The 13212-nt window shown below is 45.7% G+C and overlaps 1 protein-coding gene across 1 annotated transcript in view; it reads left to right on the top strand.

Moving 5' to 3' along the window:
* The first annotated feature begins 2431 nt into the window (after window positions 1-2431).
* The window catches only part of TTPA (alpha tocopherol transfer protein), a 57527-nt gene continuing 46746 nt past the window's right edge, over window positions 2432-13212 (top strand). Inside the window, exon 1 of the mRNA XM_077492776.1 lies at window positions 2432-2706. Within this exon, the coding sequence (XP_077348902.1) occupies window positions 2503-2706 (204 nt within the window). The 5' untranslated portion in view covers window positions 2432-2502. The remainder of the gene's footprint in view (window positions 2707-13212) is intronic.

The raw sequence follows: 13212 nt of genomic DNA, 5'->3' as shown, positions 1-13212 counted from the left end.
TTAGCAGTATTACTCTATATATCCTTTTCTCTTCATTGCCATATGTCTATAATATAGATATCCGGCCACCAGGAGAGTTTGGAAGGTGATACGTTCATCTGGACACAGGATATACCTGACGTCTTTAGCTCATCAATGGAAGAAAGGTGATGCCTGCACTTATACACAGAATGCATCCAGCAGTCCCAGTGATTGGTGAAAGGCGATAACCCAACTTTTATACCAGGTGTATTTAAAGATTATTGTTGGTGAGTGGGGACCCAGGAGGGGAGCATGGAGTGCTGCCAAAATCTGCATCAGCCGTATAAGTTGCATAAGATCAGCACATCATATAACTATATGGATGGACTTCATATGATTGCACTTTATATATTTGCACTGAGCACTATACATAGCTCCCAACTGTCCCTGATTTCGAGGGACTGTGTCTGATCTGGAGCAATGTCCCTCTGTCCCTGATTCCTCCTTGTTTGTCCCTCATTTTGGTCTGATCTCTATAGATGTATATAAAATGCACTTTTTATCTATCAAAAAGTGTTTCCCAGTGCTATACCTTTCATCCAAATTCTAAATTGCTGCATTTATAAATTACAAAAGCCAATATAAAAAAATAGTAGTGGTAAAAAAAAGCACTCGTGGGTTTAACCAATCTTGTTTTTTTGTACAATTCTCCTTTAAGGGGTGTGGCAAGGGGTGTGCCCTATGCCTGCATACTTTTGCTGATAGGTGTCCTTCATTCCCATCTCAAAGAGTTGGGAGGTATGCTTTATATACTGTATTTATTGGCGTATAACACGCACTTTTTCACCCTGAAAATCGGATGCAAATAGTGTGTGTGTATTACTTCAATTTTAGCTGCCTCGGAGGGGACAGGGAGGGGGGGCGCGGTGAGCGCCATCAGATTACATACAGAGAGAATCTCCTGTTTACTTGGCGGCCTCTGTAATAGGAAGTCCCATCTCCTGGGCCGCCATTGGACCACTGTTCTGTCTATCATAGGAGATTCTCAGTGTATGTAATCTGTTGGCGCTTGTCCTGTCCCCTCTAGGCTGCAGATGGGCATCGATCAGGCTGCACTGATGGCAATGTTGAGGCTGCTGCATTGATGGCACTTGTGAGGCTGCATTGATGATGACTGATGAGGCTTCATTGATGATGACTGATGAGGCTTCATTTATGATGACTGATGAGGCTGCATTGATGATGACTGATGAGGCTGCATTGATGGCACTTGTGAGGCTGGAGATGGGAATCGATCAGGATGCACTGATGGCAATGTTGAGGTTGCTGCATTGAAGGCACTTGTGAGGTTGGAGACGGGCATTGATGGTGCTTGTGAGGCTGCAGATGGGCATCGATCAGGCTGCATTGATGGCAATGGTGAGGCTGCAGATGGGCATTGATCAGGATGCATTGATGGCAATGGTGAGGCTGCAGATGGGCATTGATCAGGCTGCATTGATGGCAATGGTGAGGCTGCAGATGGGCACTGACCCTTATTTTGCTTCAAAGTTCTTTATTTAAAATGTACGTTTTTTTTTCCTGAAACTTCCCTCGTAAAATGAATGTGCGTGTTATATTCCGATAAATACGGTATTAAATTCTATGATCTTGATTATATTAATGTAGACACTTTATCACTTTATTATTCATTGTTTATTGGAGCAGCGCTGAGTATTTTTTTACCTTGCATTATCACAGCCAGGGCCGTTTTTAAGGCAGGGCAAAAGGGGCAGCTGCCCTGGGCCCTGACATTGTTATGGGGCCCAAAGCAGCTGCTTCATACTTGCCAACTATCCTGGTTTAAATTCGCTCGCCTCTTGAGGTTTTAGTCCTGTGCTGTGTCCCAGATGACTCACCGGAGACCCTGTGTTTACATGTAAATTACGAGCATTCATATGTAAATAGAGGCAGCAGGTGGCATTGATATGTATATCATGCCCCCTGAGGTCATATCCACAGTAATCTCTAGCAACCAATCAACAAGCAGAAATCATGTGCTGTAACCTCTAGCAACTAACCAGTGAGCTGTAATGTATTCTGTAACCTCTAGCAACCAGTCAGTGAGCGGTAATGATACACTGAAACCTCTGGCAACCAATCGCAATAGCTGCTTGATCTGATTCAGTAAACTGCAATTTATTGTATGTCTCAGAGCAGGTGGAGAGCGAAACTGCATGGGGAGGGGGCCCCCAAGAAAAGTTTTGCCCAGGGTCCAATCAATATTAAAGACAGCCCTGATCACAGCCCAAAACATATCTGTTTTCAATTTATTGAATGCATTGTCTCCATAGCACAGGGATTTGTATTATTCTTCGGTTATAGAGGTATTATATAATCACAAGTCCTCCCTACTCACTGATCACACATAGTACTATTGGTGTGTACGGAGGAGGAGGAAGGGGCGTGTCACACGTGTTGTCAGGCCCCGCCCACACCGTGGCTCTCACACCCCGCAGGCGGAGGAATGCTTCAGTGGAGTTGTCAGTGTTGTGTTGGAAGATGTCGGAGGATCGGGAGGACTTTGTGAAGGGAAACCCGGAGCTGAACGCGTTGCCGGAGCGGAGTGCGGTGGTGATAGAAGCCCTCGGGCTGCTGAGGCGCAGAGCGGAGGAGGACGGCGATCTCCGGGCCAATGGACTGTCCGATGACTTCCTGCTCCGGTTCCTCCGAGCCCGGGATTTCTGTATAGAGCTGGCGTACAAGGTATGCTGGGGAGTGCAATGTGTGCCGTGTGTACTCGGATTGTGTGCGATCACTCCGACACCCTGTGTGTGTGTATATCGTGTACTGAAATCTACAGGGCTGCTAACCCTGCCCCCACCTGTATACTAATATACACACCCCTCCATTATTGTGGATTGCCTGTCACTGATATCCCTGGTATAGATGATGAGATTACAATCTCAGGACCTTTAGTCAGTGAACTCTTATCACAGGACTCTCCATAGGACAGGCGGAAGATCGGGACACAATGTCCCGGGGGTTGTATATTGTATAGGGGGGGTCCCGGGGGTTGTATATTCTATAGGGCGGGGGTCCCGGGGGTTGTATATTGTATGGGGGGGGGTCCCGGGGGTTGTATATTGTATGGGGGGGGGGGGTCTCGGGGGTTGTATATTGTATGGGGGGGCGGGGGTCCCGGGGGTTGTATATTGTATGGGGGGGGGGGGGTCTCGGGGGTTGTATATTGTATGGGGGGGCGGGGGTCCCGGGGGTTGTATATTGTATGGGGGGGCGGGGGGTCCCGGGGGTTGTATATTGTATGGGGGGGCGGGGGGTCCCGGGGGTTGTATATTGTATGGGGGGGCGGGGGTCCCGGGGGTTGTATATTGTATGGGGGGGCGGGGGTCCCGGGGGTTGTATATTGTATGGGGGGGGGGGGTCTCGGGGGTTGTATATTGTATGGGGGGGGGTCCCGGGGGTTGTATATTGTATGGGGGGGGGGGGGTCCCGGGGGTTGTATATTGTATGGGGGGGCGGGGGTCCCGGGGGTTGTATATTGTATGGGGGGGCGGGGGTCCCGGGGGTTGTATATTGTATGGGGGGGCGGGGGTCCCGGGGGTTGTATATTGTATGGGGGGGCGGGGGTCCCGGGGGTTGTATATTGTATGGGGGGGCGGGGGGTCCCGGGGGTTGTATATTATTGTATGGGGGGGCGGGGGGTCCCGGGGGTTGTATATTGTATGGGGGGGGCGGGGGTCCCGGGGGTTGTATATTGTATGGGGGGGGTCCCGGGGGTTGTATATTGTATAGGACTCTAATGCTTAAAGTGGTTATAAACCTGCTGGGAAAAAATAAACCCAGAAAGTTAAAGGCATAATGTGCTAGTATGTGTTACATACTAGCACATTATGAAATGCCTTAGAGCTAAGCCCTCTCAGCACCGCCCAGTTACCGCTGAGAGGGCTGGCATCGCCCGTCCTTTCTTTCACGATTACAGGCTCCAGTGTTCCTCCTCCTCCTCCTCCTCCTCCTCCTCCTCCTCCTCCATGATGACGGTTCCAACAAGAAGCTCTGAAGTTCCATCACAGTACGCCGGACCTTTAAATCGCACGCGCCGCTGACATAAGTGGCTGCATGCAAGATCTCCTAAACTGTACAGGTTTAAGATATATTAATTTTACCTACCAGTGTTAATTTTGGCGGCAAATTTTCATTTAGTCTTAGAACCCTTTCACACTGCGCCACCCATAGCGTCGGCAATAAAACGCAGCTAGTTTTAGCTGCCTTTTACCGTCAGATTTGCAGCGCATTTCAGCCGCTAGCGGGGCACTTTTAACCCCCGCTAGCGGCAGAGAAAGGGTTAAAACCGCCCGCAATAGTGTCATTTTGCCAACGATATCGCAGTGATGCCCCATTGATTTAAATGGGGAGCAGCTGTGGAGGAGCGGTAAACACAACGCTCCTTCACCGCTGCAAAGAAGCTGCTGGCAGGACTTTTCCTGACACCCTGCCAGCACACCCTCAGGCTTTCACACTGGAGACAATGGTGCAGCTGTTTGAGAATGGATTGCAGTCGCTATTTTTAACGCTATAGCGCCTGCAAAATGCCCACAGTGTGAAAGGGGTCTTAGGACTAAAATGGAATTTTTAGATTTAGTCCCATTTTTAGTCTTCTGCGATTCTTTTAGTCGTATATAGTCAACTAAATCACCAGTACATTTTAGTCGACTAAAACTCATTTTAGTCATCTAAAATCGAATAGGTGTAACTAAATTGTAATGCATTAGTTAACATTTCTCTACAATTTCCAAACTCATTATATATTGCTGGAGTGAAAAATCTAATATGTTATTTTATTATGGCATTTAGGTACGAACATGCACCAGTGTTAACCACTTCAGCCCCGGAAGATTTTATCCCCCTTCCCGACCAGAGCACTTTTTGCGATTCGGCACTGCGTCGCTTTAATTGACAATTGCGACGTGGCTCCCAAACAAAATTGACATCTATTCCCCCCCACAAATAGAGCTTTCTTTTGGCGGTATTTGATCACCCCTGCGGTTTTATTTTTTGCACTATAAACAAAAAAAGAGCAACAATTTTGAAAAAAAACAAATGTTTTACTTTTTGCTATAATATCCCCCAAAAATATATAAAAAAATCTCTATTTTTTTTTCCTCAGTTTAGGCCGATACGTATTCTTATACATATTTTTGTTAAAAAAAAAAAAAAAAAAAAAAAATCGCAATAAGCGATTGATTGATTTGCGCAAAAGTTATAGCGTTTTACAAAATAGGGGATATTTTTATAAAAATATATATATCGCGATTTTATATATATATATATATATATATATATATATATATATATATATATATATATATATATATTATTATTATATATATTTTTTTTTTTTTTATGGTGGACATTTCTGGGACCATTGTCGTTTATAAAGTGATCAGTGCTATACAAATGCAGCAATTCCTGTGTAAATGACACTGGCAGTGAAGAGGTTAACCACTAGGTGGCAGTGTAGGGGTTAAATGTGTCCTAGGGGCGTGTTACTGCGGGGGGCGTGGCTGTGTTTTACACATCACTGATCTCTGCTCCAATCACGGGGAGCAGAGATCAGTGTCACTGTTGCTAGGCAGAACAAGGAGATGTTTGTTTACTTTAGCATCTCCCTGTTCTTCCTCTCCGTGAAACGGTCACGGGTATCCCTGCGGCGATCGAGTCCACGGGATCCGCGACCGGACTCGTAGAGCTTCCTGCGGGCGCGCCGCCGCCTCTTAATGAGCAACGTACAGGTACGTGATTCTGCCTGCATGTGCCCTTCTGCCGACGTATATCGGCGTGAGGCGGTCGGGAAGCGGTTAATTTTGAAGTCAAATTTCAATTTAGTTTTAGTCTTTTGACTAAAATGGCATTTTAGTTTTAGTCGTATTTTATTCAACTCAGTTGTTTTAGTCGACTAAAATAATAATTTAGTCGACTAAATGAACGCTGTTGCCTACAGGAAACCCTTATTTTAGGCTTTCCTGTAGGTAAAAATAAGAAAGCTGGGTATACTACCGCTTTTAAGGTTGTAAAGCTCAGACATGAAATATGAACAAAGCATTTCACTCTATAGCGGGGATATGCAATTAGTGGACCTCCAGCTATTACAAAACTACAAGTCCAATCATCTGGGTGTCATGCTTGTGGCTGTCAGTGTCCTGCTATGCCTCATGGGACTTGTAGTTCTGCAACAGCTGGAGGGAGCATATCCCTGCTCTATATTACTTGTCTCAATCCAGAGCACTAAGTGTCATTTCTGTCTGCTGCTTCATTCCCCTGCTATATGCATGAGTCACTTCTGACCGGGGTGGATTTGATTTAAATCATAATTTTTAAAGAGCAGCTGTCATCTCTGTCCTGCAGCGGCTCCTCCTCTGACTTGCTGTTGACTCACCGACAGTCCCATTCACTTTAATGGGATGGCTGGTGATGTGGCAGTGACACAAGGTGAGGGACGTGGCGGCAGCAGGCAAGTGGATGCCGCTAACAGCCACTGCTGTGATGGATGTGAAATGACAGGTGCTCTTTAAATGTAAGGACTTATTGTTGCTGGTAGTTAGAATCTTTAATATTTTAAAACAAAAAAAAATGAAGGTTTCCTATTTAGAATAAGCAGTCAGGTTAGTAAAACGGCGATAACAGAACCGATTCAATCATACAGTTTGGAGTGTACATAGATTTGAAAAACAATGGGATAAAGGAATATTCCTGAACTTTATCTCATGGTTACTGTGAAATTGTGGGAATGCATCAATGTGGTGCTTGGATTCATTGAATGAGTTTACTGAAAATGGGACTGTCGGGTGAGTCAACAGGAGGAGGTCAGAGGAGGAGCTGCTGCGGGACAGAGATGACAGTTGATATTTAAAAAATTATGATTTAAATTAAATCCGCCCTGGCTGTCAGAGCTCTCCTCCCTAAGCTCTGCAGAATGTAACTTAACCCCTTCATCAGCAGTTGGACTGGGGACAGTAAAAGGGGAGGATCAGAGAAGACCGGCTCAGACAGCTTTTTTACACAATGCAGAGGATTAATGCCTTATGTTCCATCATAGTGAGTATAGCAAGCATGCTTTACTGCAGGGATATGCAATTAGCGGACCTCCAGCTGCTGCAGAACTACAAGTCCCATGAGGCATAGCAAGACTCTGACAGCCACAACCATGACACCCAGAGGCAGAGGCGTGATGGGATTTGTAGTTTTGCAACAGATGGAGGTCCGCTAATTGCATATCCCTGCTTTACTGCATACATAGACTGATTTTACTGGTGTGGATTTAGTAACACTTTAAGCTCACTTTTTATATGAGCGGTCAGGGGGCAGTAAAAACTGCAGGTGGTTCCGCGTTTTTATCACCCACCTACAACCAGACATAATACCAGTTGCATGAGTACACATTGCTGGGGGTATAATGCTTTGCACTGCTAGATGCCAAGTTAGACGGGCAGCACCACCTATCAAAATCTCCTATGCAAGTAAACAAAAAAAATGTGTTGTGTCATAGACCGTTTCAATGCTACAAACAATGATATAAGAGGACTGACAATACATGGGGGACAAAACCCAAATCCCAAATGAATGGATGACATCAGTATTCAATCCCCAGTTGCAGTAATAGCATTGTACACAATACTTCCAGGAAGCACTGCTCAGGTCTCTAATAAAGGATGAACTCTGGCTCGTATACTGCACAATGCCTCTCACACATAAAGAAAAGCAAAGAGAGTCCATATAGTGAAATACATCCAAAACTGAATTTTTATAAAAAAAAAAAAAGACATACACTTGCAAGCAGAAATAAAAACACAAGAATGGAACAAGCATCTGCCAGTCCTCCAAGTGGGTGTTATTCCGTCATTGCCTAAGCTCCTTCCTACACGTTCCTAGGGTCTATGGAGAAAGATGTCCCATAGGACAAAACACATAGGGCGGGGATTAAGCTGTGACATTATTATGCCTGCTTGGAGGACCGGTGAGTGCTTGTTCCACTATAGGTTACCCTTTTTTCTGATCTGCCACGCTTTCAGTATCTACCTAGTGGCTGAGAAGATATATCTCTCCTTTGGGCACTTTCAGAGTTTACTGTAATGGTGGTCATGCCTATTAAATTATAACCCATACTGTGCATTGGTTTTTAACTTAAAGTGGTTGTATACCCACTTTTTTAACTTTTACCTACAGGAAAGCCTATAATAAGGCTCACCTGTAGGTAAAAAAAATATCTCCTAAACCTGTACGGTTTAGGAGATATTCCCCTCGGTATGCGCCGCTGACTGCAGCGGCGCATGCGCACAAGGGGGTTCTCTCCGTGAAAATCCGGCAGCGCTCGTCCGGCCGGATTTAAATCTCCCGCGCGCATGCGTGGGAGTGACGATATCGCGGCTCCGGCCACTCACAGCGCCGGAGCCGCGATACCCGGAAGAGACGCCGAGGGAGCATGTCGGCTCCCTCGGCGTGGATCGGGCGAGATGTCGGGGCCTCGTTCTAAGGTAAGTATTTCATAATGAGCTAGTATGCGGTGCATACTAGCTCATTATGCCTTTTGCTTTGCAGGTTTAAAAAAAAAAAAAAAAAAAAATTGCGGGTTTACTACCGCTTTAAGCTTGTGGGGCACAGGTTACTTGCTAATTGGGGAAATCCATTTAAAAGATCTGGATTGACACCCATAAGATTCTACTTCAGACATGATTCAACCAGCAAGACGCTGTGTATGCGATTTTTCTGTATACCTTTCCAGCCCCAGGGCCTGCGGAGTGCTTAGCAGAAGTATAGCAGACTTGCTATGGCCTCTTTTTTCGGAATGAGACCATACCCTTGGTAAAGAATTCTGTAGAATACATCGCACGCATGAATTTTATAAGGACTGTGAAAACTGAGACGGCATTCATCTACAATCTTACACCCTGTCACTGTGTAGTAATACTGGGATTACCAGAAACAAGGCAGCGTATTTTGGGCAATGCACTTTGGTTCCTGAATCACTTTTAGAATAATGTTGATCTCGCTATAAATGTTAAATCATGTGATATTGACATTCCTATCTGCTTTTGTTTGGACAGAAATCCAGATGTTGTAACCTCTAAACTTATCTGTCTGTTCCAGTGTATGGCGGTCAGTGGGGGAAAAGTATTTGGTTCATTCAGTGCCCAATGCTCACTGACTGCCAACATCACATTACTGCAGATTCATAAGGGGACATTTGGGCATCATTCACACTTCTTGTACACATGACAAGTCGCTCCCCCATGTTTCCCTATGATAACTGTTCATATCTGTGCAACTTCAAAATAGTTCCTGCACTACTCTGCTGTTTCTACTTTCATGCAACTGCGCAATTGTCAGTTAAAGGACGCAGTGCTGTATCGCAAAAAAAAAAATGGCCTGGTCATTAAGGCGGCAGATCCTTCCGGTCCTTAAGTGGTTAAACCACTTATGTTTAGGAGATATTTACAGTACCTATAGGTACAATTTCCCCAGAGAGTCCAACCTCTTTAAACTGGGGGGCAGTTGGTGAGCATCAAAAAATGCACGGTTGATCGCAAGTTTAAACAAGGCCTAAGAAACATATAATGTGTCGGGGATATGCAATTAGCGTACCACCAGCTGTTAGAAAAACTACAAGTCCCATCATGCCTCTGCCTCTGGGTGTCATGCTTGTGGCTGTCAGAGTCTTGCTGTGCCTCATGGGACTTGCAGTTCTGCAACAGCTGGAGGTCCACTAAATGCATATCCCTGCAATATGTGATGCTGCAGTGAAAATTGGGGGCTTTTTAAATAACTGGAAGAGCTGTAGACCATCAGAGATTAGAAGGCTGGTAGGGGCACAGGTTGAGCTTTAGCTGCTGAGAGAATGCTTTAAATGACCACCTTGAGTGATTCTGTAGTGAATATTGAGGATTAATTGTTTCACAGCTACAGAGGTCAGTGAGGGCTTGCTTTATAGCACACTTACTGATTTTAAGGCCTGGGGAAGTTCTTCTTTTTTCCTCTACAACTTTTGGCACATTACATTGGGGGGGGGGGGGTGGTTGTGGTGGCGGAGTGGGTATACCTAGTTTTGATAGGTACCTGCTCCCATATCCACTCAGAGTGCCTAAGCAATCTGAGCGGAAGTTTGCACCCGCCTCTGCCCACAGCCCCTTGGGATGCGTCACAGGTCCCAGAAGGTTGCGCGGCAATTCACAAAGTGCAGTGGGGTTCACGCATGCATAGCGGGAAGCCACAAGAAGTCACAGCTGGCTTCCCACACCAAACATGCTGGCGTCGGGGGTGCAAAAACTGGTGAAAATCCGGTGCGGGTGAGGACGGTGCTGGATCCTTGAATAAGTAAGTGTCCTTTTATCAAAAGCAGCTACAGTATTTGTCCCTAGTGTGAGTTGGGGGTTAGGTAGCAGGTACACCCACTCTCTGGGGTGAGCAAACTTGCAGACACAGATAACAGTTCAGTGAAGAAGTGTCCAAACAGTGCAGTGTTTATTGGTACTATTTACATTACGTTTTTTTTACAAGTATTGTACAAAGTGCCAAAAAACGAAAAAGGCAAAAACTCCAAAACAAGATCCTAGCTGTGTCCCGGCGCTAACTATAGAAATGCAGCCCTTTCTATCGGGCTGAACAAGCCTACTGCTTGTTAGGCCTTGTATACAGAATTTGATTGCCTTTTACCAATCTCAGTAGTTCTCTCAGACAGGCCTTGTCCATTCCCCAGGTACAAGAGCTGCCTGCCTGCCTGCCTGCCTGCCTGCCTGCCTGCCTGCCTGTCTGTCTGCCTGCCTGCCTGTCTGTCTCAGGTGAGTATAAATTGACCCAGAGGAGAGGATCAAGACCCAAACTGGACCGAGGATCAGAGATCCCTAAACGTATATGAGAGGAGCCTGTGAGATGTGTAGACTTTTCTGACTCTCGCACTAGGGGGAAGATCCTCTTTCAAGCGGAGTTCCGCCAAATTATTATTATTATATTATATATATGACACTTGCCTGTCTGGGGCGCCCGCAATGTCGGCACCCAAAGCCAACCTGGCTCTCGGTTGGAGGTGCCACCATCTTTGGTAAGGGAATCAGGAAGTGAAGCCTTGCAGCTTCACAGCCTGGTTCCCTACTGCACATGCGTGAGTCGCGCTGCATGATCTTACTGGTCCCTGCTGCCTTCTGGGACCTGTGTGTCTCCCGGAAGACAGCAGGGGGGGGGGCAGAGGAGGTGCTGGACATGGCGTATACTGCGGCTATCTATGCCCGGAAGTGAGAGCAAATACCTGGATTAGGCAACTACTTTCCAGTGGCCAATCAAACAACAATGAGCCCCATGGGAGGGAAGGGTTTGCCTGAGAAAACAATTTTCTCTTCCTGTATTGTTGCTTCAGTTAAGACCCGATCAGACTTTGAAGGCGACTTCCATTGAAATCAATGGGTACAAGTCGCCTAGAAGTCAGATTGAAGTAGTACAGGAACCTTTTCTGAAGTCGGAGCGACTTCAGTAGTGTGCATTAAGACGGGGCTCTTTGACTAACATGGAATTTGACATGTTGCGTGACTTGGGGCAACTTCAAGTCGGATCCCAAGTCGCTCCTGTGTGAACTGGCTCTTGGGTATACCTGTGTAAATAAGGCCTTAAGAATATATAAATATTTGAATATCCATAGCCTGGATGCAAGCTAACATTGTAGGGAGTAATGTGTAAAATATGCCAGGAACACCTTATGACATAAAGTAAAATTCTAACAAATACAGTAACTTTGTATGTAGAACAGGCAGAAATGTGATCTTCTGTAATATCTTATGATGCCACCCTAGACCAGCCTAGCACTACAAATGTCATCACTATATGTGCTACCACAACATCTCCGATCATTCAGATCTGTTTGTGTGAAAGGTAGCCATTAAAGTTGTAAAAAAATGTTTTGTTCTAATTAGTTTGTAAATCTGAACGGCAAACGGATATAGAAACACACAGGTGAATGTAATTATGTAGTTTTAATCATTAAAGGAGAAGTCCAGGCTGGGCTCGTTGGGCTTCTCAGGTGGGCAATTCGTTTTTTGTACTCCTGTGACCTGTTTTCAGCTGAGATCAGTCTGAAGTCCGCTCTCTGCTGACGTCACCAAGATTAGTCCAGGCACTGCGTCATCCCGACAATGAAGTCTGGATCCACCAGGAGCCTGGACTAATGGCCGTCCCAGCAAGCCACTGAGAGCCTGAGACCGGCCGCGCTCCACAGCTCGGTGCTCCAGTGAGCGAGGAGGAGCTGAGAGGAAAGCTGCTGACTGACCAACAGCAGCTCTCTGCTTGGGGAGAACCGAGCCATTGGCGATGTTCAATGTTCTCAGTGCGGAGACAACAGGGGACAGATGCAGCATAGGTAAGTATGAACTTTGAAAAAGTAGTCATGTTAGGACCAAAAACGTAAATGTATTTTATGTGATGGACCAACACAAAATGGCACAAAATTGTGAAATGGAAGGAAAATTATAAATTGCTTTACATTTTTTTTTTTTTTTTTAAAAAGTGTGGTATGCATTTGTATTCAGCCCCCTTTACTCTGATCCCTTACTAAAATCTAGAGGAACCAATTGCCTTCAGAAGTCACCTAATTAGTACATAGACACCGATCCGACACATCATCCGAAAATGGAAAGAGTATGGCACAACTGTAAAGCTACCAAGACATGACCGTCCACCTAAACTGACAGGCCGGGCAAGGAGAGCATTAATCAGAGAAGCAGCCAAGAGGCCCATGGTAACTCTGGGGGAGCTGCACAGATCCACAGCTCAGGTGGGAGAATCTGTCCACAGGACAACTATTGGTCCTTCACTCCACAAATCTGGCCTTTATGGAAGAGTGCCAAGAAGAAAGCCATTGTTTTGAAAGAAAGCCATAAGTACGGTTTACAGTTTGCAAGAAGCCATGTGAGGAACACCGCAAACATGTGGAAGAAAGTGATCTTGTCAGGCAAGACCAAAATTTAACTTTTTTAGCAAAACTTTATTTGTGGCATGAAACTAACACTGCACATCACCCTGAATACACCATCCCCACCGTGAAACATGGTGGTAGCGTGATCATGTTGTGGGTATGTTTTTCTTCAGCAGGGAAGCTGGTCTGAGTTGATGGGAAGATGGATGGAGCCAAATACAGAGCAATCTTAAAAGAAAACCTGTTAGTCTGTAAAAGACTTGAGACTGGTGCAGAGGTTCACCTTCCAGCAGGACAAT

This window comes from Lithobates pipiens, unplaced genomic scaffold (genome assembly GCF_037356315.1).
Source record: "Lithobates pipiens isolate NorthernLeopardFrog02 unplaced genomic scaffold, aLitPip1_a1.2 Scaffold_19, whole genome shotgun sequence".
In the NCBI taxonomy this organism is placed as follows: domain Eukaryota; kingdom Metazoa; phylum Chordata; class Amphibia; order Anura; family Ranidae; genus Lithobates; species Lithobates pipiens.
The sequence above is the reverse complement of the archived record's forward strand: the minus strand, read 5'-3'. Positions and strand labels throughout refer to the sequence as shown.